This window comes from Nicotiana attenuata, chromosome 7, assembly GCF_001879085.1.
Source record: "Nicotiana attenuata strain UT chromosome 7, NIATTr2, whole genome shotgun sequence".
Taxonomy (NCBI): Eukaryota; Viridiplantae; Streptophyta; class Magnoliopsida; order Solanales; family Solanaceae; genus Nicotiana; species Nicotiana attenuata.
The window spans coordinates 47,766,673-47,791,110 of NC_031995.1; the positions used below are offsets into that span (position 1 = coordinate 47,766,673).

The window sequence follows — 24,438 nt, forward strand, 5'->3', positions numbered from 1 at the left end:
CTTCATAATCGAACATCCCCATGTGAATTGTATCTGAGGCCCCCTATTTTTGATAAATGTCATGATGGCATTTCTCCTCTCACGGGCAATCGATTTATAAATATTAACTTTCAGCCTCTCCTCACTAACTGCTTTGGAGGTTTCTTCATTTCCGGTTTTCTTTCTCTTTTTGTTCCTTTTTTTTTTCTTCAGTGTAAGGATCCTGAATAGCTCGGGGAAGAACCACAGGATTCTGTTTCCGCTTCTCTAGCACTCCCTCCTATACATTCTCGGTTTTCTCTTTATTTTCTTTCTCAATTTCCTCTTCATTTTCGTTCTCTTTTTCTTCTTCTCAAGCATTCCCTCCTTCTACTACCTGAAGATGTTTGACTTCCACTTCAGCCACAATTGATTTTTGTAGCTCATTCTCCTGAGATGTCTTAATTCTTTTGCTAGATCTTTTGGAAGGAGATTTATCTCTTCCTCTTCCACCTGTCTTTGACACACATCCCTTTGCCATTTTATCTGCACAACAAACAAGTAACGACCATCAATAAAATAAATAAATAATTTGTTCCTAACACATAAAAAAATGAAACTATAAATATTTAAGTATTTTTTAGTGAAACATCTCAGTGAGATATTTGAAGCCTCATATAAGATGTTTCAAACATCTCAACAAGATGTTCAACATCTCATTAAGATGTTTGAAACATTTTACTGGAATATTTCAAACATCTCTAAAGGTGCTGCATTGAATGGTCATACAAGATTGAGCTTAAGAGGTAAAATTAATTTTCTGCCATCTACAAATGCTAATCAAGATATAGTAATTTAAGTTTCTAGCTAGTTAGATGGAGTTTGAAAGCAAGCTAGCAATGTTCATATTATAGTTCTCCAAACTTCTTTATCTATACGTCTCTATCAGTGATTTTTTTAATCGGTAAAGTAACCAACCATCTCATTGTGATAATCAGGTATCTTTTGGTGAAACATCTCGTGGATTTTGAGCTGAGTGTTTGAAACATCTCATTAAGATGTTTGAAATATTTGTAAGGATGTTTAACATATCATTAATCAAACCCAAATAAACATTGCAATAATTTCATAACATACAACAACAACAATAACAACACGAATATTTAACAGTATCTTAAGATGTTTCAAACACTCAACTGACATGTTTGAAACATCCAGGCAAAAAAGTATTCCACAAACTCAAAATAGAGCAGTATAGCTGTTTCAATATCACAACAACTAATTTTATGGGTATGTGGAACAACCACATCAACGGCTACAATTACAACAATAACAACAACACAAACAACAACAACGACCCAGTGAAATCCCACTAGTGGGGTTTGGGGAGGGTAGTGTGTACGCATACCTTATCCCTACCCCGAAGGAGTAGAGAGGTTATTTCCGAAAGACCCTCGACTCAAGAAGACTAACGGCTACAATTAAACAACATAAAAATATCAAAATTTCGGTAAAAAATATCAACTACACAATAACTCTAGAATTTAGGCACAAAAACTACATAACAACAAGAAGATACAAAGCACCCCCAGAAAAACAAATTTAGGGTTGAAATAACAAGTTTAGGGTTTATCAATATGATAGAAAAAAGAAGAAAAAAATTACTTTGATGATGGAATCTCGACTTCAAAGCAAATTTGAACGGAATGGAGCCGATTCTTGAAGCCCTATAGTACTCTTGAGTTTGGAGATTGAATTTGAGAGAAAAGTTAGAAAAGTTTGGAGGGAAATCTTGTGTGGTTTTGAAAAGTGAAGAGAGAAAAAAGATGGAAAAGATGGAAAATCGTGTATTAGAAGATGTTTTTTTTTTAAAATTTTTTAGTATTTTAAATTTGATCCCAAAGTTTTTTTTATTTCTAATTTGACCTAGACCATCCCTAATCCTCCTTAATTAGTCAACTTTTTGTTAATAAAAAAGGGTGTCCAAATACTTACACAGCACTTGAAATGTCTTTTTAACACATTTGCCCGGAAAACTAATTCCATTAAGACAAACCAACCAACTAGCTAATAATAAGTTCTAATAATTACTTTCATTCGATATTTGTACCAAATTAAATAATTGAATCTTAATAATGAAAAATTAGAATGAGAACATATAGTGATCACTTCACCATGATTAAGTGATAAATATATGTGTAAAAGATACTTATATATTTATTATTTTGGTGTATACATAGGGTGCGATAAATTTTTATCTATTTATACTATCGTGTTAATACATGTTATTTTCTCTTTCATTCGATTATTTGATCTTCCGCATGACCCAGAAAAGTTAACTATGACTTTTTTCCTCCAAAAGAAAAATTTCACAACTTGATTAGATATTTGAAGGATTGAGAAGACATGTGAGTAATACTAAGTATGGATTGTGTACAAATTACAATGGTACACTACATATGCATATGGGCGAACTAATTCTGTCTCCTCTAATATAATTACATGGTCAATTTGAATGCATGCTTTCCCTCACGGAAAAATGCAAACTCCTGAAGCAAATTCCCTTGCGGTTATAAGCTTATGTTCATCAAGTGAAAAAGGAGAGTTACCCCACTTTCTCTTCCGTGAGCTGTTAGCAGCAAACCAAATAACGCTAATCGCTAAGCCACTAATCATGATCAAGTAACACTAGGTACAAGGAGCAAGGCTATGACTATCCCCTAAGCTAATATAAATACACTAGATTACAGATCAAAAGAATCGGGCTCAATATGCCTTCTGCGGCAATGAGACCGCAACCCAAGTATGGAACGTACTGTACATTGACAGAAATCAGTCCTAACTCCTAAACTAGCGTATTCTTTCATTTCTCCAAATAAGTAGGGAATTCAACTCAAGCGTGGTAACTTGTTAGAAACGCCTTCTGGTTATTCCAGCTTCAGTAGCAGAATGTGTTAGCCGACTATAAGAAAATCTCAATCTTTATCAGGTTCACTCATCATCCGCAATGAAGTTCGGAAGTTCACCCTGGCATAAATACTCATCACAAAGTGATGCTGATCCCCAATCCTTCCGAAGCCGCAAAATATCCTCTGTGAAAGTAGAGCCCATTGATCCAATAAACACGTCAGACAAAGCACAAATGGTCTTGTCCAGCATAGCTTCCACCTTCATGAAGGTAAAAACAGACTTGTGAATTAGGATAAATGCCAAAAAGCCAAAAGAGAATGTCAAATAGCTTATCACCCTATGTCAAAATTTATAACAAGAGTTGCAGAAGAATGTTCTATGAACAAAGCTAAATGGCCCTGGTTCTTATACATTTGTATTAACATCGCTTCATACAATTTTATGGAGAAAGTTATAACAATATGCAATATTGAGGAAACATGAGTCATCTTGGATTGATGCCTTTTAATGTCATTTAATAGGTGGTAGGATCCAAGGATTTTAGTTGAATGAATCGTCTTCATTTAATCCAGATTGTAAGGTCAGTCAAGTAAAATTTTATTTTAAACGCATAACAACCTAGTTAAAACAACTTGCCTGTTTATACGATCCTTCTCATGTCCCAATTCAAATGTCCTAGCGTCCTTTGTTGTCCATCCCTCTATCGTTTTTAAAAAATGAAGCTCTTTTCTTTTAGCAGTGCACAAAACAATTTCAATTACATAGAGCAGGGAAGAAGGGAGTTAAGGAACCTTGAATGGATAGTGAACTACAGAAGCAACAATTATAATGAAGAGGTTAGGATGGCTAGCAAATCAAGGGAACAGATTGGGTCTACTTTCATTAGTGGATTGATTACAGTATGGTTTACTTTTACCATATTTTCACCTGCTTCTTGTTAGCTAAGAGTAAATCAATAATGAATTAACTTGATCTGTCTAAAATTGATTTAGATGCAAGTACAATGAGGAGATGAGCAATCTTCTTCCAGTTTTAGGCTGAAGCAGACCAATAAATTTAGATCAGACACACTGTATCCTTCCCTAGGTTTAATAGGATGTCTATTTAACTTCAATCAAGACCAAGGGTTGACCGGGTAACTCAATTATCTATTTGATAAGCTAAGATTAAGAGAAAAGGCTGGGTCCAGATTAATAGTGCAAAGAAGATCCAGTAACAAAGTGACCCACTGGTTTTCTCAGAACATAAACTACTACCAGTAATTCTGCATGAATATCAACCAAGTGCATTTCCAAGGTTTGGATTCTAACTCACCTGACGATCTCCTTCAAGGCCATGTCTGTACAATAAAGCATCCCATTTCTCAGCTGAATTTCGAGCAGGCCTTCCAACAAGTGGCACAGTTTTTCCATTGACAACAACAAGTGACTGAAGTAGACCAGTTTCACTTTCTGCAGCATCTGTGGAGAGATAAATTACTGCTGAATTGGCCCTCTCAACCACACGGTTGATACAATCCGCAGCTTGAGGAACAGGATAGAAGCAACTTGGTTTTTTGGCATTGCTATCAAATAGACAAATAAAAGTGAAGGCAAGGAACTATGTCATGATAAAATTACTAAGCTTAGAAGCTTTGGTAACTGTAGCAGTAATATGAATTTGTAAAGTGTTATGGTACTAAGGCATTTTGGTAATAAGATTATTAGAAATGCCAAAAATATGCTGTCTTTGATTCCCACTACTAGAGCATATGTTAAAGGGCAACCAATTGAACAGAAAATACAGCTAGGAAAAGCAAATATACCAGAACTTCAAGAAACCGTGTCTGCGGAAATGAAGAGCGATAAAGTACTCTCCCAAGAATGTTTGGATGAAACGCTGGGCAGTGAGCAAAATAAGACGAGTTGGCTCAACAAGTGTCTTGCATTTGTGTGAAATGGGGCCACCAGGTTGCATTACCCATTCTTTTTCCACATCGGCAAAAAATACATCACCAATTGCAATAACATCATCATCCGAAGAAAATTTTGTCATAATGTCTTGGATAGTCCTTGGCTTCGGATTCTTAACATCCTCGTTCCAAGCAGCTTCGAGCTTATTCATAGAAACCCCTAATGATTTCAACTTCTTAACACACTCTTCATCCATAAAACAAGGCTGTGGCTGAGAGAAATAGCAAATGAATTTATCTATGTGCATATGACCCTTTCGTCCTTTTGCGAATTCCTCAAACGTTACAACCACTTTTCTACCCAAGCATTTATCGATATGATCAATATCTAACACTCTATGAAATTCATAGTCTACTTTAGAGCTAGGAATGATCAAAATGCGGTTAAGCAGAGCTGCAAAAAACATATGCTTTTCCAAACAAATTAGATGATTTGACATCTGCCCCGACACACAAATTGCAAACAAATACTTATCAGGCATTGGCTTCCACTCAATAGTTCTCCTATCAGACAATCTATAATCCACCTTCCTACACCTATGTAAATCACCATAACCCTGGAGATTAGGATCTGTAGCATTATCCGATGCACTTAACGAGTTCCCTAATTGATGAGACGACAAAAGAGCTTGTTGAATTTGGTTATTTAATGAAATCTGACTGAGCAAATCCGATTTCAGTTTCTCTAAATTACTATTATTGGCAATAGGCTTATTAGAAATAGCATTCAAAGAATTATCAAGCAATGTGTGGTTCCATATCTTGAAGAGCCCTAATTGTTGCTGTCTAAGCAGATACAGAGCCCGCAGTTCGGACTCGCGCATGCGATTGATGGAGGCATCGTAATTAACGTTTGTAACGCTGGTTTTGAAGAGGTTTTTAATGTCTGTGGTGAAGTAAAGGATGAGGATAAGCACTGGGAGAATAATCGCTAGGAAATACCTCTTTTTGAAGCTGAAATTGAAGCGGCGAGTGTTAGCAGTTTCGTCAATTTGGAATGTGGTGCGCTGCGGAGATTCCGAATGGCGGTTTCGGCGTTCGCTTTGCGCGATCAGATTCTCGTGATCCTCTTCTTCATCAGAGGATTCTCTCTCAATCATCATAATATTTTCACGGAAATCAAACGTGCATTGCCAATTTTTGGAATTTTCCTTGTCTCTTCTCTGTCATATGGAAACAGCGTCTGCTTTACGAAGGAACTGAGTAGAAAACTGCATAAATGTGAGCGGAGAAGAAGAAGAAGAAGAAGACCGAGTTGGAGCAGTGTGTGTATGGTTAGGGGTCCAAGTGTAAAGTGAAAAGCAGGCATCTTCGTGATTCGTGAAGCTAGGAGGTGTTTGGTTTCCAGTCGTTTTTATAGAGTTTAATATTAAAAATCAAATTTCAGAACCAAAGTAGTATTATGCTATTATACTTTTCATTATGCTATATTTTGATGCTAAAGATTACATTTGCAGTTTTCTACATTGGAAAGGGAAAATCATTAATTGTACGGATTTTTTGCCTAATTAACTTGGGCCGCCAAGAAGACTGGCATTGTGATCGTGGTACTTGGATAGCCTTATGTTAAAGAGTTTGGCCCAGATGTAATTTAGAAGTCTATGTCAAAAGGGTGATTGACAGGAATGACCCTATAAGGATTGGTCCGTAAAAAACTAAATATTATCCCCGTCTTTTAATATATTTAAAAAATGATCCCGACACTTATAACTTGTCAAATATTTTACTACTGGATTGGTAGATTTTATGATTTATATTACTCTATTTATATTATTAATTGTTCATAAACTCTATCGGATTGGCATGATTTTGTGTTATTCACAATCAATTTGTTAGATTGTTCACAAACTCTACCCAGCTGATATGATTTTATACTTGTTTGATGGTTCACCAAAATCTACAAGATTGGCATGAATTGTGTTGTCTACAATTGATATATATGTTGAATTACTAGTCTTATAATACGCGTGTTGTGCGTGTACACTATCTCAATGGGTAAAAAAAAATCATAAATATCGATAAAAAGATGCTTGGTGGCGAACTTTGACGCTCAGATTATTAACCTTTCTTTATTATACCAGAGAGTACTTTTTACTTTTTTCATCCAAATTTGGTTCTTGTTATGATAAAAGCAATTTAGTAAATAATAAATAGAGATAGAAAGAAGGAGGAATTTTTCCTCTTCAATTGTGTGCATTTACCCTTCTATTACAAAACCTTTATATAGACATGAAAAGTGAAAAATCACTATTATAAAATAGTGGGAGGAATGACCACTAAAATAATGGGGGAATAATCGCTACACATTAAATGATGGGGCTCAATATTGACATCCATAACTATTATTTTCAACAGTTCTTTAATTTTATTTTTTTGATTATGAGAAAATAAAAGAATACGGATTATTTATATTCCTCTATCAAATAATCCTTTTTTATGAAAGCAAGGACTTCTAAATAAGTCATGAACGCCCAGTATGTTATGAATCCTTCTGTAGTTTGTTAAGAATATTGTAGTTATGGAAAGATTTAAATCCCTAAATATTAGTAATTCTTACCTAAACCAAATAAGGAAAATTTTAATAAATAAAATTTAATTAATTTAAAAGTCTTAAATGTTAGAATAATAAGATAATACGTAATGACTATTTTGTCAAGCGTGAGCTCTATTTTAAAGGGGTAAAAATAACTAGCGATATTTCGCTAAGTGGCTTCGTGCTTTTAATATAGTATTGATTATCAAAGTCTATCCAATCGATATAATTTTTCTGTGTTGTTCAACAAAATATTCTTCGAAATTGCAATTCAACGTCGATTAAACCACCTCAAATCTGCTCCAAATAATCTCAAATTTGAAACAAAAATTTCCAAATACCAACAGAAACAAAATCAAAGAAGACCCACTTTGTCTTCTTCACACTTTCTTAGGATCAACAATGGAGTTTTTAAATCTTTCAAGTAAATTACTAAATTAGTATTTAAGCTAAAAATATAAGCACAAATTATCAATATTCAAACAATTTTAAAAAAGGAAATGACTCTCTATGTCCCTCCAAAATTTTTATTAGCCCATGTTTTTTCCCATTGACCCGAGATAGCCTTTAGGCTCAATTTATTGATAAGTTGTAGCCATTTTTCCCAACACATAGCTTTAGATTTTCCTCCTCTATAGTTCCCTTCACAATGTAACTATTTTCCCTTCATTTATTTTTTGTTACTTTTATAAAGACACTTCTGGACATGTATTTTTCCACTAGCACAATTCATTTAACATCCTCCCCTTTCTTTATATCCATTTTTTTTCTTATTGATTCATTTTGTAATTTTGAGTTGTTACTTAAAAAAATGGAGAAACGCATTCTTCATCTTACTCTGTACAAATGTTCTTATTATTTTTGTCTATGTGATTGCTTCTTCTTCATCATCTTCATTTCTGGTCTTAATGATACTTTATAAGTACAGATCTTTTGAAGTGAATACTGGTGGTGAGTTAAAATTTTAATGGTGTTTGAAAAATACAATGTAATTTCATATAAAAGTTTTATATACACAGTGTATAAAAATTGTTTACGCACCGTTATATGTATATAATTGCATTCTGTATAATAATGTTATTATAAAAATTGTATATAGACTTTTGTACAATGTATAAAAATTATATATACACTATAACATTGTATAAATTTTGTATATAAAGTGTATACTGTATTTTTCAGTGTATATTATAAAAATTATATATAAACTATTATAAAATGCATAAAAATTGTATATATACTATTACATTGTATAAAATTAGTATATAAAGTGTATCCCTAATAAATCGTTAGTGTATATTCATGGCTCCGACTTCTTTGCAGCAACCTCACAAATGTATGTATAATGTATATATGTTATATAATAGGTGTATATGTACGATTGTACAATTTCTATACATTATTATACAATGTAAATGTTGTTGGTTGTTTAATGGTGTTTTGCTGGCCATTTTGGAGGTTGAAACTTCATGATTCTTTTGGGATGAGCTCTTGTGCATTTGCTGTGAAGAAGTGAAGGGTGAAGTGTATTTACTAGTGGGATTTCTACACTAGCTAGCTATTATAATTAGCTTTTGGTTTCAAATTGAATAAATTTGTGGACTAGAAATTGTCAAAAGTTTCAGCCGAGCGGCTAAAAGTGAAATTGCCTCTTTTAATAATAATAATAATAATCAATTATTAACTTTCAGTTTTCTACCCATGAAACTATAATTTTAAGCTTCTAATATTAAAGAACTTGGTCTTGACGAGAAAGAAGTCTATTTTTTGCAATAAAGTCAATAATATGACAATATTTAAATATCGGCCCCTTCGAGGGGTAGTGCAAATTTTTGCTGTAAAAGCTTATAAACAGAAGGGGATGTCCATATCACCCCAAGTAGGGAGAAGTTCAAAAATAGCCAGATTTACAAGTGGTCATTCAAAAATAACCATAGTTTCAAAAGTAATCGAAATTTAACCACTTTTTATGTAAAGATAAATATGAACGAAAACACTGTTCGAATTCCGGAAAATACTCCAGCATAATATACTGGAATTCCAGTATAATATACTGGAGTTCCATCATAAGTATACTGGACTTCCAGTATAATTTACTGGAGTTCCAATATAATATATCGGTTCAGCATAATATGATGGAAGTTCATACACAGGTGCTCCAGTATATTTATATTATGCTGGAACTTTCTGCGTTTTGGAGTTCCAGCATAATATGCTGGAAGTTCATACACAGGTGCACCGATCTCCAGTATATTATGCTGGAACTTTCCGTGTTGCAGCAAAATAGTGGCTATTTTTCAATGACTTTGCAAACACTGGCTATTTTGAATGATTAGTCCGAAGGCTAGCACGTGCTAATTTTACTCCCAAGTAAATAATAATGTTTGCTAATTTACAATTGTAAAATTTTTATATGGCGCCCAGTTTTGTGCTATCTACTTAAAAAAAATTAACTGATACCCAATTTTTTGGTAATTTCAGATACATATATTTTTCTTCTTCTTCTTCGCTGCTTCTTCTTCTTTGTGCTCAGGGTTTCCTTTTTTTTTTTTAGTTGCAAAATAGGTTTGTTAAACTTGTTGTTGTTTTGACAATTTAATGATATGGTTTGTTCTTTATGATATTTTAAAGTTATATTTTAAATTTGAGCTCATTTGAAATATACTTGGTGTTGAATCGTGCGTATGAATAATTGAAATTCGAACAATACGTTTATGTTTCAGAACTTAAGATTTGAAATCTGAAGTTGCGTTGAAGAGATGAACTGCTTAACATTCGAATTTCTAAAGTTGTATTTGAAAGATAAAATTCAGATTTGATTTCTGAACTAGCATTGAAGAGATTGAACTACTTAGATTCCAATTTATGAAGTTACATGTGAAAGATAAAAAAATTTCAGATTTGATTTCTGGAGTTGCATCGAAGAGATTGAACTACTTCAGATTTGAGCAGATACACATTGACATTTTTTGTGCAATGTAAGTATAACTTCAATAGTGATCCCAAAAGTAGGTATATATGAAAATGCCCGTCACAAATCCACTTGCATAAAAAAGTTAAAGTTGTGTAGAAGGTTAGATTTGTGGTTGTACCCTCTCACAAGCTTCCTGGTCGATTAATTAACTTAAATATTATTGAGAAACTAGACTAAGCCCACATCCGAACAATCAAGAAAGCTTGGTTAGAAGAACGAGAGTTGTTGAGGAACAGTAACAGCCAAGAATAATTATCACAAATATCTATTGGGCCTATTCCATGGTCAATAACACTGGTCATTTTTGTTTCAGTCTCCATCACTAACAGTTGTTATCAAGCACACATGACCAGGGTGTATTTAAGTCTCTGGATATGAGTTCACGTGAACTCAGGTATAACAATATTATATTTCTTCAAAATTACTTAAATATATGCACGTACATTCATGCTCAAAGACTCTTATGGTGCAATTATTATTGGATGTACTCCGACAAGTGAAATTAGCGGTTCAAAACTCACTCCGGATGATCTTGTTTTCGACGTAGAGTATAGATATATATGTTAAAACCAGTAAAAAATTTAAAAAAATATAATTTTGAACCTATAATTTCAAAAGTGTAGGGGGTTCAGGGTAAGAGACTAAAGTTAAACCCGTCAAGTGTGAATTCTAGATCCACTTCTTTACAACAGTACACTCATCCTCTTGAAATCTTGAGTCCACTTCTGCTCTTGAGAGTAAACAACAAAATCACTTTCATGCATATGCCGGAAATGATCCTTTTTAAAGAAAAGAAAAGAAAAGAAAAGAGTAAGAAGCCTAGCATAGGAATAGGAGCAGGCCTTTAGGGGAGAGATGAGTTGGTTTGGAGTTAGGAGGAAAAATAATTTGGCAAACATCATGTTGTCCATAACTCTTGTGCTAACAAATATTATAACAATCATATTAATAAGCTGAAATCTCGGAATGGCCAAGGATTTCTTTTGACTTTCTCCGCCTCAGAAATCATGGCAACACACATAATCTTGGTTTGGTGCCTAATCAACCAACAGAAAACAACACGCACATTTTAATAAAACTGGGTACCGTTATTATTTTGCTGTCATTGCTTTTATTTTCTTTAGCATTTTCGTCTTAGTTTTTCTATTGTTGTATTTTTTAAACTTGCCTTGAAAATGATTTTCTTGAGTCGATAATCTATTGGAAACAATCTTTCTATCTTACACAAGATAAGAATAAAATTATAATATTAACATTCCCAGATTCTATATTATGATCAAATGCTGATTTCGAAAAAAAGTGAAAAATTTCTTATGTCCAAAAGGGCTATAAACAACAAGTTGTGGAAAAAAAAGATATTTAACTAAGAAGTGCTGTGCAACTTAACAGAAGGTTCTGTGCATTGAGTCAAGTCAAAACAAGAGTTGAGGAACTTTTGGTGAGAAAACCTATGTGGTTTCATGATATTTGATAAATGAAAAGACGTAATACGGCGACCCATTTTAATGTATATGAAATATTGGTGAATTTGCTGAATTTATTGGTGAGTTCTCTAAAGAATTTATCATATGCATGTACGAAATTAAAACCCTTGAACCACTATTCTTTTAGTACTTTCTAAAGAACTGTGTGAGAATTACAACTGTTATTACACTGTATTTGTAAAATAAATTCTGGAAATATAAATGAATATAAACAGTAATGAATATAAACAGAAATGACATAAACCAATTCGAGCCCACTGAATTCACAGTGTTTCCTTAAGGAATTTAATCCCCTCCTAGTACCCAAGGTTATGGATTATTTCCTCCCAGGATAGAACGAATTACACACTGGTGTAGTGGTACTTCAAACCCCAGTGTTTCAGCGAACACAAAGTTCGGTAGCAAATCACACTTACTTTTTGCTTTGTTTTGATGCTAAAAGTATGCAGAAGAAGGAGAGGAAACTCAGAAAAATTGTAGTTAAAATTCTGAGCAGAATAGTGTTGTATTTATAGCCAAAGTTGGGTCTCTTCAGAATGGCTGTTTATGCAAAACGCCCACAACATAAATGCCATTACATAAATGGCCATTTACTCAATAATAAAGAGGGAAAATAAAGAGGGAAAATTGAAGAGGGTAGTTACTTTTCTGTTACCAAAACAGAAAAACGGATTGGATTTAATATTAATATTTTGTTATTAAAACAGATATTTAATAACATTTCTGTTAATATTTTACTATTAACAAATAAATTTGGTCCAAAAAGTTAATCAATCAATCGATCATTTGACCAAATCCAAATCCAAATCCGAATCCGAATCCGAATCCGAAGCCGAAGCCGAAGCCGAAGCCGAAGCCGTAGCCGTAGCCGTAGCCGTAGCCGTAGCCGAAGCCGAAGCCGAAGCCGAAGCCGAGCCGAGCGAGCGACGACGACGACGGCGCGAGGCTTGCCTTCTTCTCAACTCTTTAAGAGCTAGAAGAAGAGCAATTGCTTATATACCCATAAAAAACCTCTTCCTCTTCCAATATGGGACAATGCCCATTTGCCAAGGGAGGGAGAACTTAAAATTTCACTCAAAAATTTCATTTCCCTCCATTTCCCATTCACCCTCTTTTAAGTATTTAATATATTAATTAAATACCTTAAAAACCCAACAATCCCCCACATGAATGGGGAATGGCTATATCACGGAAGTATGCATGAAAAACTGTGTGATTCACAAGTAAGGATTAATTGCATCTGGATAAGTAGGTTTCCCTTTGAACTTTCCGTAGTGAACTTATGTCGGATATACTCGATCAATCGGTAGATTTGATATCTTTGAACCGTCGAACTTTAGTGTATACCTAGACAACCACAAGTCACACAACCAACCCTTAACCGTCTTTGGTTCTCATTGTTGTGTTCGTTTCAGCCATGAACACCGCCTGGTTTCATAAGTGCGTAGAGAACTGGCCTTGCTGTGTTCTCCTTGAAGCGGCTAACACTTCACACTTACATAGGTGATTCCTAAACGTGTCATCCCGTAGATACACTATTTGATATACCCTGTATCAAATTTTGAAATCATTAAAAAGCCTTAATGCTTTATCCTTGGTACTGAACATTGTCTCATCACGAGAATGGACCAAAAGTTTAGTTGACAATGTTGAACCGTCATAAATGACTTTGTTTGATCTCCTTGAACCTAGATCTTGGGATCTCCAGTCTTCTAGGTAGAGTTACCGCCACTATGACTTGTTCTCGGCCACAGTCCCATTCCCTTTGATGACTTCTCAACTACCTCTCTAGTTAGGCCTTTTGTAAGTGGATCCGACACATTATCACTTGACTTTACATAGTCAATCGTGATAATTCCTCTAGAGAGTAATTGTCTAACGGTTTTATGTCTTCGTCGTATATGGCGAGACTTACCGTTATACATAACGCTCCCAGCCCTTCCAATTGCCGCTTGACTATCACAATGTATGCATATTGGTGTCCAACGTTTGGGCCAAAATGGAATATCTTCCAAGAAATTCCGGAGCCATTCAGCTTCTTCACCGGCTTTATCCAAGGCTATGAACTCAGCCTCCATTGTAGAGCGGGCAATACAAGTTTGTTTGGATGACTTCCAAGATACCGCTCCTCCACCAATAGTGAATACATATCCACTTGTGGACTTGGAATCAGTTGATCCGGTGATCCAATTTGCATCACAGTATCCCTCAATGACCGCAGGATATTTATTGTAGTGCAAAGCAAAGTCCTGGGTATGTACTAAATACCCCAAAACTCGTTTCATGGCCATCCAATGAGATTGGCCTGGATTGCTCGTATATCGACTCAATTTACTTATAGCACAAGCTATATCTGGTCGTGTACAATTCATGATGTACATTAAGCAACCCAACACACGAGCATAATCCAATTGTGATATGCTCTGGCCTTTGTTCTTTGCTAATGCAAGATTCACATCAATTGGAGTCTTTGCAACTTTAAAGCCCAAGTGCTTGAATTTTTCAAGTACTGTCTTAATATAATGAGATTGTGACAATGCTAGACCTTGAGAAGTCTTATGGATCTTAATTCCCAGAATTAAATCAGCAACTCCCAAGTCTTTCATATCAAACTTGCTAGTTAGCATACGCTTAGTAGCATTTATGTTGGCAATGTCATTACTCATTATGAGCATATCATCCACATATAAGCAAACAATGACTATGTGATTTGGAACATTTTTAATGTACACACATTTATCACATTCATTTATCTTAAATCCATTTGACAACATTGTTTGGTCAAATTTAGCATGCCATTGTTTGGGTGCTTGTTTTAATCCGTAAAGGGACTTAACAAGTCTACAGACCTTCTTTTCTTTACCTGGAACCACAAACCCTTCAGGTTGTTCCATGTAAATTTCTTCCTCCAACTCTCCATTTAAGAAGGCCGTCTTAACATCCATTTGATGAATTTCAAGACCATAAACTGCAGCTAACGCTACTAACGTTCGTATGGATGTAATTCTTGTAACTGGAGAGTATGTATCAAAATAGTCAAGACCTTCTCGTTGTCTATACCCTTTGACCACAAGTCTTGCCTTATACTTGTCAATAGTGCCATCATCTTTCATTTTCCTCTTAAAGATCCATTTAGAACCCAACGGTTTATTTCCAGGAGGAAGATCAACCAATTCCCATGTATGGTTGTTCAGTATGGATTCTATTTCACTATTGACCGCCTCTTTCCATAACAATGATTCCGAAGAAGACATAGCTTCTTTAAATGTTTGAGGCTCATTTTCCAATAAGAAAGTCACAAAATCTGGTCCAAATGAAGTAGACGTTCTTTGACGTTTACTACGTCTTGGATCCTCTTGGTTAAGTGTACTTTCTTTTGTTTCTTCCCGGGGTCGTTTAGATCCTTCACCAATCGACTCACATTCCTTTTTATACGGATATATATTTTCAAAGAACTCAGCATTATCTGATTCTATAACCGTATTATTATGAATGTCGGGATTTTCTGATTTATGAACCAGAAATCGATATGCTTTACTATTAGTCGCATATCCTATGAAAACACAATCAACGGTTTTCGGTCCTATTTTTACCCTTTTGGGTTTAGGAACTTGCACTTTTGCCAAACACCCCCACACTTTAAAATAATTCAAGTTGGGCTTCCTTCCTTTCCATTTTTCATATGGAATGGATTGTGTTTTGCTATGGGGTACTCGATTTAGTATTCGGCTAGCCGTAAGAATGGCTTCCCCCCACAAGTTCTGTGGCAAACCAGAACTTATCAATAATGCGTTCATCATCTCCTTTAATGAACGATTCTTTCTTTCTGCAATCCCATTGGATTGGGGCGTGTAAGGGGCCGTTGTTTGATGAATAATTCCATATTCTAAACATATTTGTTCAAAAGGAGATTCATATTCACCACCCCTATCACTTCTTATCATTTTGATTTTCTTATTAAGTTGCGTTTCAACTTCATTTTTGTATTGCTTGAATGCGTCTATTGCTTCATCTTTACTATTAAGTAAGTAAACATAGCAATATCGAGTACTATCGTCAATAAAAGTTATGAAATACTTTTTTCCACCGCGAGATGGTATTGACTTCATGTCACAAATATCTGTGTGAATTAAGTCTAAAGGATTTGAATTCCTTTCAACCGACTTATAAGGATGTTTAACATACTTAGATTCCACACATACTTGACATTTTGATTTGTCACATTCAAACTTGGGCAATACTTCCAAATTAATCATTTTCCGTAAGGTTTTATAATTGACATGACCCAAACGTATATGCCATAATTCATTTGACTCAAGTAAGTAAGACGAAGCTGAAATTTTATTATTATTTTCAACAACCATTACATTCAGCTTGAAAAGGCCCTCAGTGAGGTAACCTTTTCCTACAAACATTTCATTCTTACTTATTACAACCTTATCGGAAACAAAAACACATTTAAAACCATTCTTAACAAGAAGTCCAGTAGAGACTAAATTCTTCCTAATCTCGGGAACATGAAGGACGTTGTTCAAAGTCACCACTTTGCCGGAAGTCATTCTGAGAAATATTTTCCCATATCCTTTAATCTTCGCCTTTGAAGCATTTCCCATAGAAATCGTCTCATCGGGTCCAACGGGAGCATAAGAAGCAAAAGCTTCTCTAACAGCACAAACATGGCGAGTGGCTCCAGAATCAATCCACCACTCTTTAGGATTGCCCACCAAGTTGCATTCGGAAAGCATGGCACATAAATCATCAACATCATCATGCTTTTCAACCATGTTTGCTTGACCCCTTTTCTTGTCTTTCTTCGGAGCACGACACTCCGTAGATTTGTGTCCAGTTTTCCCACAGTTGTAGCAGTTTCCACTGAACCGCTTCTTGCTTGGGTTGTATTTCGGTCCAGAAGCCTTCTTTCTCTTTTTGTTCTCTTCAATAATATTTGCTCCCATTATTGTTGAATTTCCACGGCCTCTCTTTTCCGCAGCTTTGTTGTCCTCTTCGATTCTCAACCGAACAATGAGATCTTCAAGGGACATCTCCTTGCGTTTGTGTTTCAAGTAGTTTTTGAAGTCCTTCCACAAAGGAGGCAACTTCTCAATCATCGCTGCTACTTGAAATGCTTCATTGATAACAAGACCTTCAATGAAATTTCTATTAGTAAAAATACTAAGATTACTACTTTCAACATCAATATTAAATTGAGTTATACCTTCAGCAAGGAGATCGTGAATAATCACTTGCAATTCCTGGACTTGGGTAATAACAGACTTGCTATCTACCATTTTGTAGTCCAAAAACTTTGCAGCAACAAACTTTTTCAACCCGGCATCTTCGGTTTTGTATTTCTTTTCAAGCGCAGTCCACAGTTCCTTTGACGTTTCCACACCACTGTAGACGTTATACAAACCATCCTCCAGCCCGCTTAGAATATAATTCTTGCACAAAAAATCTGAATGCTTCCATGCCTCAATTACGAGAAAGCGTTCAGTTTCTGGAGTTTCATCGGACAGCACAGGAACATCTTCCTTGATGAACTTCTGGAGACTTAGAGTAGTCAGATAGAAGAACATCTTTTGCTGCCAGCGCTTGAAATCAATCCCGGAAAATTTTTCGGGTTTCTCCGCCGGTGCCAATACTGCCGGTGTCGTTCGGCTTGTTGACGCATTGGCAGTCACCATTGGAACCGCTTGGTTCTCATTCTCATTAGTCATTTCTGTAAAAGAATGACACAAACGTTAAAATCACGTAGATTTTAATAGAGTACAAAACCACAAAGGTTTTACTCTTCCAGAAACAGTAAGTACAAATACAGAAAATAAATTATTAAATTCCTTAAGCTTGTTATTACACTGTATTTGTAAAATAAATTCTGGAAATATAAATGAATATAAACAGTAATGAATATAAACAGAAATGACATAAACCAATTCGAGCTCACTGAATTCACAGTGTTTCCTTAAGGAATTTAATCCCCTCCTAGTACCCAAGGTTATGGATTATTTCCTCCCAGGATAGAACGAATTACACACTGGTGTAGTGGTACTTCAAACCCCAGTGTTTCAGCGAACACAAAGTTCGGTAGCAAATCACACTTACTTTTTGCTTTGTTTTGATGCTAAAAGTATGCAGAAGAAGGAGAGGAAACTCAGAAAAATTGTAGTTAAAATTCTGAGTATTTATAGCCAAAGTTGGGTCTCTTCAGAATGGCTGTTTATGCAAAACGCCCACAACATTTGGTCCAAAAAGTTAATCAATCAATCATTTGACCAAATCCGAAGCCGAAGCCGAAGCCGAAGCCGAGCCGAGCGACGACGACGACGGCGCGAGGCTTGCCTTCTTCTCAACTCTTTAAGAGCTAGAAGAAGAGCAATTGCTTATATACCCATAAAAAACCTCTTCCTCTTCCAAGACGGGACAATGCCCATTTGCCAAGGGAGGGGGAACTTAAAATTTCACTCAAAAATTTCATTTCCCTCCATTTCCCATTCACCCTCTTTTAAGTATTTAATATATTAATTAAATACCTTAAAAACCCAACAACAACTACAAAAAATTAAAGGGTAAGGACTTCAAAGTAGCCATAAGAAAGCCTCTTTGTGGTCTTGAGAGAATTACTGGTACTTTCTAACATTGAACAAGACGAATATAAGTTATAAAATATAGTTAGTGTTTTAATTTGATGTTTGGTTAAGTTTTTAAAATATAAGTTTTGCACCTTTGTCAAGTAATGGTTGTAAACTTGTATATTTTGGTTGCGAATAAAAATTCAAGGATATTTTAAGTTTTTTTTTTTTGTGGGTATTTTTAATATTCTGAGTATAAGAAATTATTTTCTAAACGAGGTATTTTATGACCGCGCAAAGCGCGGCTAAGTGTACTAGTGTTGCATAAAATTATTTTAAAACTCCAATATAACATTTTACTACTAGTACTTTAAAAATAAGTAAACGAGCCTAGGCTTCCAAATTTTATTGGTTACATAAGTCTTTAAGTGGTCGTTTCGTACAAAGGATAATGATAATAATCTATATAAAATTTAAGATCGTAGTTGTCTCATGTTTGGTTATAGATATTAGCCAATTCCAGGTTTACACTAAAATAGTAAAATTATCCATCCCATATAAAAAGTAGGATAAGTATATCCCATGGAATTTGGTTGAAAACTTTAGATTTTTATGTGGTTTTATAGAATATATGATTTTGTTATGCTTAAACAAGTTTGATATTTTTTGTTTTATGTTCTATTGATATAATATTTGTGATATTGGATGTTGTATACTGGTTGTTTGATTTGGCAGGGGATCTGGCTTAAAATAGAGCAGAATTATGCTGTATTTTACCAAAATGTGCGACTGATTTTCGACCAAAGTGATTAAGAATTGGACCTGGAAATTCCCAGATTTGAGGCTGAAGTGGTCGGAATTATTAATACATTTTTTTAATTTCTTAATTTCCGACCGATTCAGTCTGAAATTTTAAATAAAAAATAATAATTAAATTACCGATCAAATTGGTCGAAAAATTTAATATCTAATTAATTTATATTAATAAATTTGTGACTGAATCGGTCCCAAGTGTACCGACCAAAGTGGTCGCAGGCTTTAATTGCATTCGGTAAACTAAATAATTCCTGCTGTTTGCGACCAAAATGGTCGGAAATTTGCAACCAATTCCGTCACAAATATTTTGCGACCATCATCTTTCCGACCACTTGAAATCTATTGAAAATCTGTCGGAAATAAGAGATTTCCGACTGATTGCCGACTGATTCGTGATAGGGAATTTGGCAATTTCTAGTAGTGATAGCAGCAAATAAATATCAGAACAAATAAAACTGTTATAGAAAGCTTTGACTATACACATATTAGCTTTGGTATTATTATTTTTACATGATTTCATCTCAAAATCTAGGATTTTTCATGGAAAATTGGGTGTTCTTGGGTAGAAGTTAGGAATTTCAAAATTTGGGGATTTGGACCTCAAATTGAAGTCGGATTTCAAAACCAATTGCAAGTAGGGTTCGTGGGTTCGTGGGTAATCGGATTTTGGTTCGAACTTCGAGTTTTGACCAAGCGGGGCCGAGGTCAGTTTTTAACTTTTTGGGAAAAACATTGAGAAATCTATACTCATGCATTAGAATTGGTTTATTTAGAGGTTATTGATGTTATTAAGTAAATTATGACTAGGTTTAAGCGGATTGGAAGTGGAACCGAGAGGTAAAGCGGTAATTAAGGCTTGATTTTTGGCCGCGGAATCGAGGTAAGTGTTTGGTCTAACCTTAGCTTGAGGGAATAGGTGTTGGTGTCTTATTTGCTATGTGTTAGTATTGAGTTCGACGTATAGGCATGGTGACGAGTATCTATACGTTGATGTTGAGCATGCAAGTGAGTTTTATATTGTGACCGTTATGTCTCTTATCACGTACTGTTCATGCTTAAAATGATGTTTATCTATGTCGAGCAAGTTTTATGATATTGTTGAGTATTGACTCAAGTTGAGAGTTACTTTGTGAAGTTAATTGTTGAAATGAAATTGGTTATTATTGATTCCCTTGCCGGGATGTATTGTTTCTACTGTTTGGGTGAGGATGAGCGTAAAGCACGAAGGGTGATGTCGTGCATGATGTTGTGAGTGAGTGTTAATGCATGAAGGGTGATGCCGTGCCGATATTGTGAGTGTTAATGCACGAAGTGTAATGCCGTGCCATGATTTGAGAGTTAATGCACGAAGGGTGATGTCGTGCCATGATTGTGAGAGTTAATGCACGATAGGTGATGCCGTGCCATTTCTGTTGTTTCTTATGGTGAGGACGAGAGTAAAAGCACGAAGAGTGATGCCGTGCACGTGTTACTATTTCATTATTCCTGTTGATACAAATAAGGTGTTTATTATGCTTCTCTGTTGGATTACTGTCAGAACTTGATATTCCTCGCAACATGTTCCCCTTCCCATCTTTATTTGTTATTCTTTTGTTATTATTGTTCTGCTCGTATATGATTTAACTGCACAGGTTTATATGGTTGTCGTGTCCTAGCCTCGTCACTACTTCGTCGAGGTTAGGCTCGACACTTACCAGTACATGTGGTCGGTTGTACTGATACTACACTATGCACTTTTTGTGCAGATTTCGGTGCCAGACCTTGTGAGTAGATTTGAGGTTGTTGCCTTCAGTCCAGGGAGACCAAGGCAGATCTGCTGGCGTTCGCAGAGCCTGAAGTCCCCCTTTCCCCATTTTAGTTTCTTCTGTCTCGAGAACAGTTGTACTTCTTTCATACTTATATTTGTAGTAAACTTAGTCGTTCGTGGATTGCGACACCAGATCATTGGGGGTAGTTATGTATTAGAATTGTTGGATTGCTATATCACTTCTGCGTTTCGTAATTATTTTGTTTTAGTTATTATCTATTTCCTGTTTGATTAATAATAATTGTGGTAAAATTGTAACGATTAATAATAATTGTGGTAAAATGTGCGACTGATTTTCGACCAAAGTGATTAAGAATTGGACCTAGAAATTCCCAGATTTGAGGCTGAAGTGGTCGGAATTATTAATATATTCTTTTAATTTCTTAATTTCCGACCGATTCAGTCTGAAATTTTAAATAAAAAATAATAATTAAATTACCGATCAAATTGGTCGAAAAATTTAATATCTAATTAGTTTATATTAATAAATTTGTGACTGAATCGGTCCCAAGTGTACCGACCAAAGTGGTCGCAGGCTTTAATTGCATTCGGTAAACTAAATAATTCCTGCTGTTTGCGACCAAAATAAGAGATTTTCGACTGATTGCCGACTGAATTCGTGATAGGGAATTTGGCAATTTCTAGTAGTGATAGCAGCAAATAAATATCAGAACAAATAAAACTGTTATAGAAAGCTTTGACTATACACATATTAGCTTGGGTATTATTAATCTCTTGTTTGATAGTATTTTTTTAACCTTTGTATAACTAATACTTGTATTACTTATACGCTCTATTTAGTTTTATTCTTATATATAGTAAATTATGACATTAATAATATCATAATTTTTAATACATGAATAAGCACGTTTAAAGACATGATTGCCCTAAAGCTTTTAAGAAAGTATACAGAACTAAAGAATGTGGAGGGTACTTTTGTAAACAAATAATTTCTTTAAAAAAATATGTTATGTGTATTATTTTTAATTCACCAAACCAAACAACTTATAAGAAATAGTCCTAGCATAACTAATTCTAATGAAGGGGAGCCTTGGAGTAATCGGTAAAGTTGCTGCCATGTGACCAGGAGGTCACGAGTTCGAGCCGTGGAAACAGCAGAAATGCAGGGTAAAACTGCGTGCAATAGACCCTTGTGGTCCGGCACTTCCCCGGACCCCGCGCATAGCGGGAGCTTAGTGCACCGGGCTGCCTTTTATAACTAATTTTAGTATTAGTAATCCCAACATTATTAGTACACCCTATTCAATACTATTCTTATACACCCTACCAAACGACCCCTTATTGTCTTATTGAGAAACTAGACTAAGGCCATCCAAACACTTAAAACAACAAAATTTAAAGAATAGAATTCTAGAACTTCTTTTTAGTTGATTTCTACCATGCCCAATAAAAAAGTTTAACTTTAAGGAGTTGAGCACAAGAAAGCTTGGATATGCATCCTATCAATGGTAGATAGACTAATGAAGAGTGAGTTATTGAGGACAGTAGCAGCCAAGAATTATGATCACATATATTGGGCCAATTCCATGTGCATATTTGCTACCTTTGCAATAGGGACAGACCATAAACAAAACAAAATGTGATCAATAACATTCGTACGGATACCACGCATTTGTTTCAGCCTTCATTACTAACAGAACAGTCATGTTATTAAGCAATAAACTTCAGATCATTTTCATGCATGTGCTCGAAATGATCCTTTTGTTGAAGAAAAGAAATGAAATGAAAGGAAAATAAAATAAAAAGAAAAAAGGTCCATGCGTAGGGAAGCCTAGCATAGGAATAGGAGCAGGCCTATAGGGAATTGAGATGAGTGGGTTCGGACTTCGGAGTTAGGAGAAAAAATGATTGAAAAAATAACATTGTATCGCCGTTGTAAAAATAATAGTCGAAAATATATATATATATATTCTGTATATATACTATATAAATTTTATACACTTTTTCGGTTATTATATATGTATAGGTCAAATTTGACCCTCAGTATATCTACGCCATGGGTACGCCCAATGAGTGTACGCCGACCAACGTAGCGGGTACGACTCGGCCGTGAAGACCAAAGCGACGTCGTTTAAAACTCAGCGTCTACACTAGGGAGACGTTGCCTATCTCTGTAACTTTTTGATTCTTTCGAGGAAGGTCTCCTATTATATAAAGGAGACCTCCACATTGTAAAAGGGGGCATCTGATCTAATACAACTCTCTCATTTTCTGTCTTTCTCTCTCTATATCACTACTTCTGACGAAAATATCTTATTAAAATACATTGTCACTTTGCAATACTAGATCTACAACAATATTATCATCTTTGCATCTCTAGGCTTATTATATTTGATTACGATTTACCCCTTCTCTTTTTTTTGATTGTTTTATAGCTTATAAAGTACATCGTTAACTTTTGAGCCAAACAATATATAAATAATTTCTGACGCGGACTAAAAGTGATAATACCAAAATGATTTGCCAAACATCATGTTGTCCATAACTCTTGTGCTAACAAATACTAACAATCATATTAGTACGCTGAAATCTCGGAATGGCCAAGGATTTCTTTTGACTTTCTCCGCTCCAGAAATCATGGCGCACACACATAACGTTAGTTCGGTGCCGAATACCCATACCTTAATATTTTAATTTGATCGGTTTTGTCTTTTATACTTTTACCATTGAACTCATTAAATAATTAACATTATGCGTTTAAGATGTGTATTTATTAAAATATGGTGATCTTTTACATATATATATAAGCTCCCTAATAAAATTACTGGGTCACTTGAACCTGTACTCAGTAGCTCCAACTTCTCCTGTATACTTGCATCGCTACACAAAAACTAAAAGAAAAGAACACACAAACATACATAAATATAAATGTATTTATATTTAATGGAATTGGTAGGAGTAAGGCTCACTATTAACTAATCACCAATTTGAAATACTGAGATGTTGAATTTTGGGGTTCAACCTTAACAATTATAGGATGAGCCTTAACAATATGGAAGTAGGGAAAATAACTGATATAGTCACTGTAAGGCCGTTTGGTAGGACGCATTAGATAAAATAATGCATGCATTAATTTTGTGTATTAATAATATTTTGTTTGGTATACTTTTTAAACTTATGCATTGGTTATATAATCATTAGTTATATACCTTATTTGGTATTATCCTATGCATAACTAGTGCATAAAAAACCATGGTATTAACAATGCAATGAGTTTTAGTGCATGCATTATCTTAGTTAAAGATAAAATTGTCCTTCAAAATTTATGTTTGATTAAAAATATACTATTATATTAATGCAAGTTTGAAATAATCCAAGAAAGCGAGAAATAAAATTATATCCCTAGTAAATAAATGAATACTTACCATATATTTTTTTTTATAAATAAATATTCATTTCTATACTACAATATAGG

At 34.7% G+C, this 24,438-nt stretch overlaps 1 protein-coding gene across 1 annotated transcript; it reads right to left on the reverse strand.

Moving 5' to 3' along the window:
• LOC109229046 lies at positions 2,425-6,179 on the reverse strand. Its single transcript, XM_019394352.1, has 3 exons — positions 4,673-6,179; positions 4,183-4,432; positions 2,425-3,126 (listed from the first exon to the last, which is right to left on the reverse strand). Exons 1-3 carry the CDS (start codon positions 5,920-5,922, stop codon positions 2,950-2,952), a joined length of 1,677 nt encoding a protein of 558 aa, XP_019249897.1. The 5' UTR covers positions 5,923-6,179; the 3' UTR covers positions 2,425-2,949.

Bases quoted from the DNA above. Each gene is read 5' to 3' on its own strand.
- LOC109229046 (XM_019394352.1), bottom strand. From the start codon at position 5,922: ATGATGATTGAGAGAGAATCCTCTGATGAAGAAGAGGATCACGAGAAT. The intron at 4,433-4,672 runs GTATATTTGCTT...TCTATTTGATAG, and splicing joins CACGGTTTCTTGAAGTTCTG to CAATGCCAAAAAACCAAGTT. The intron at 3,127-4,182 runs GTGAGTTAGAAT...ACCTTCATGAAG, and splicing joins GCCTTGAAGGAGATCGTCAG to GTGGAAGCTATGCTGGACAA.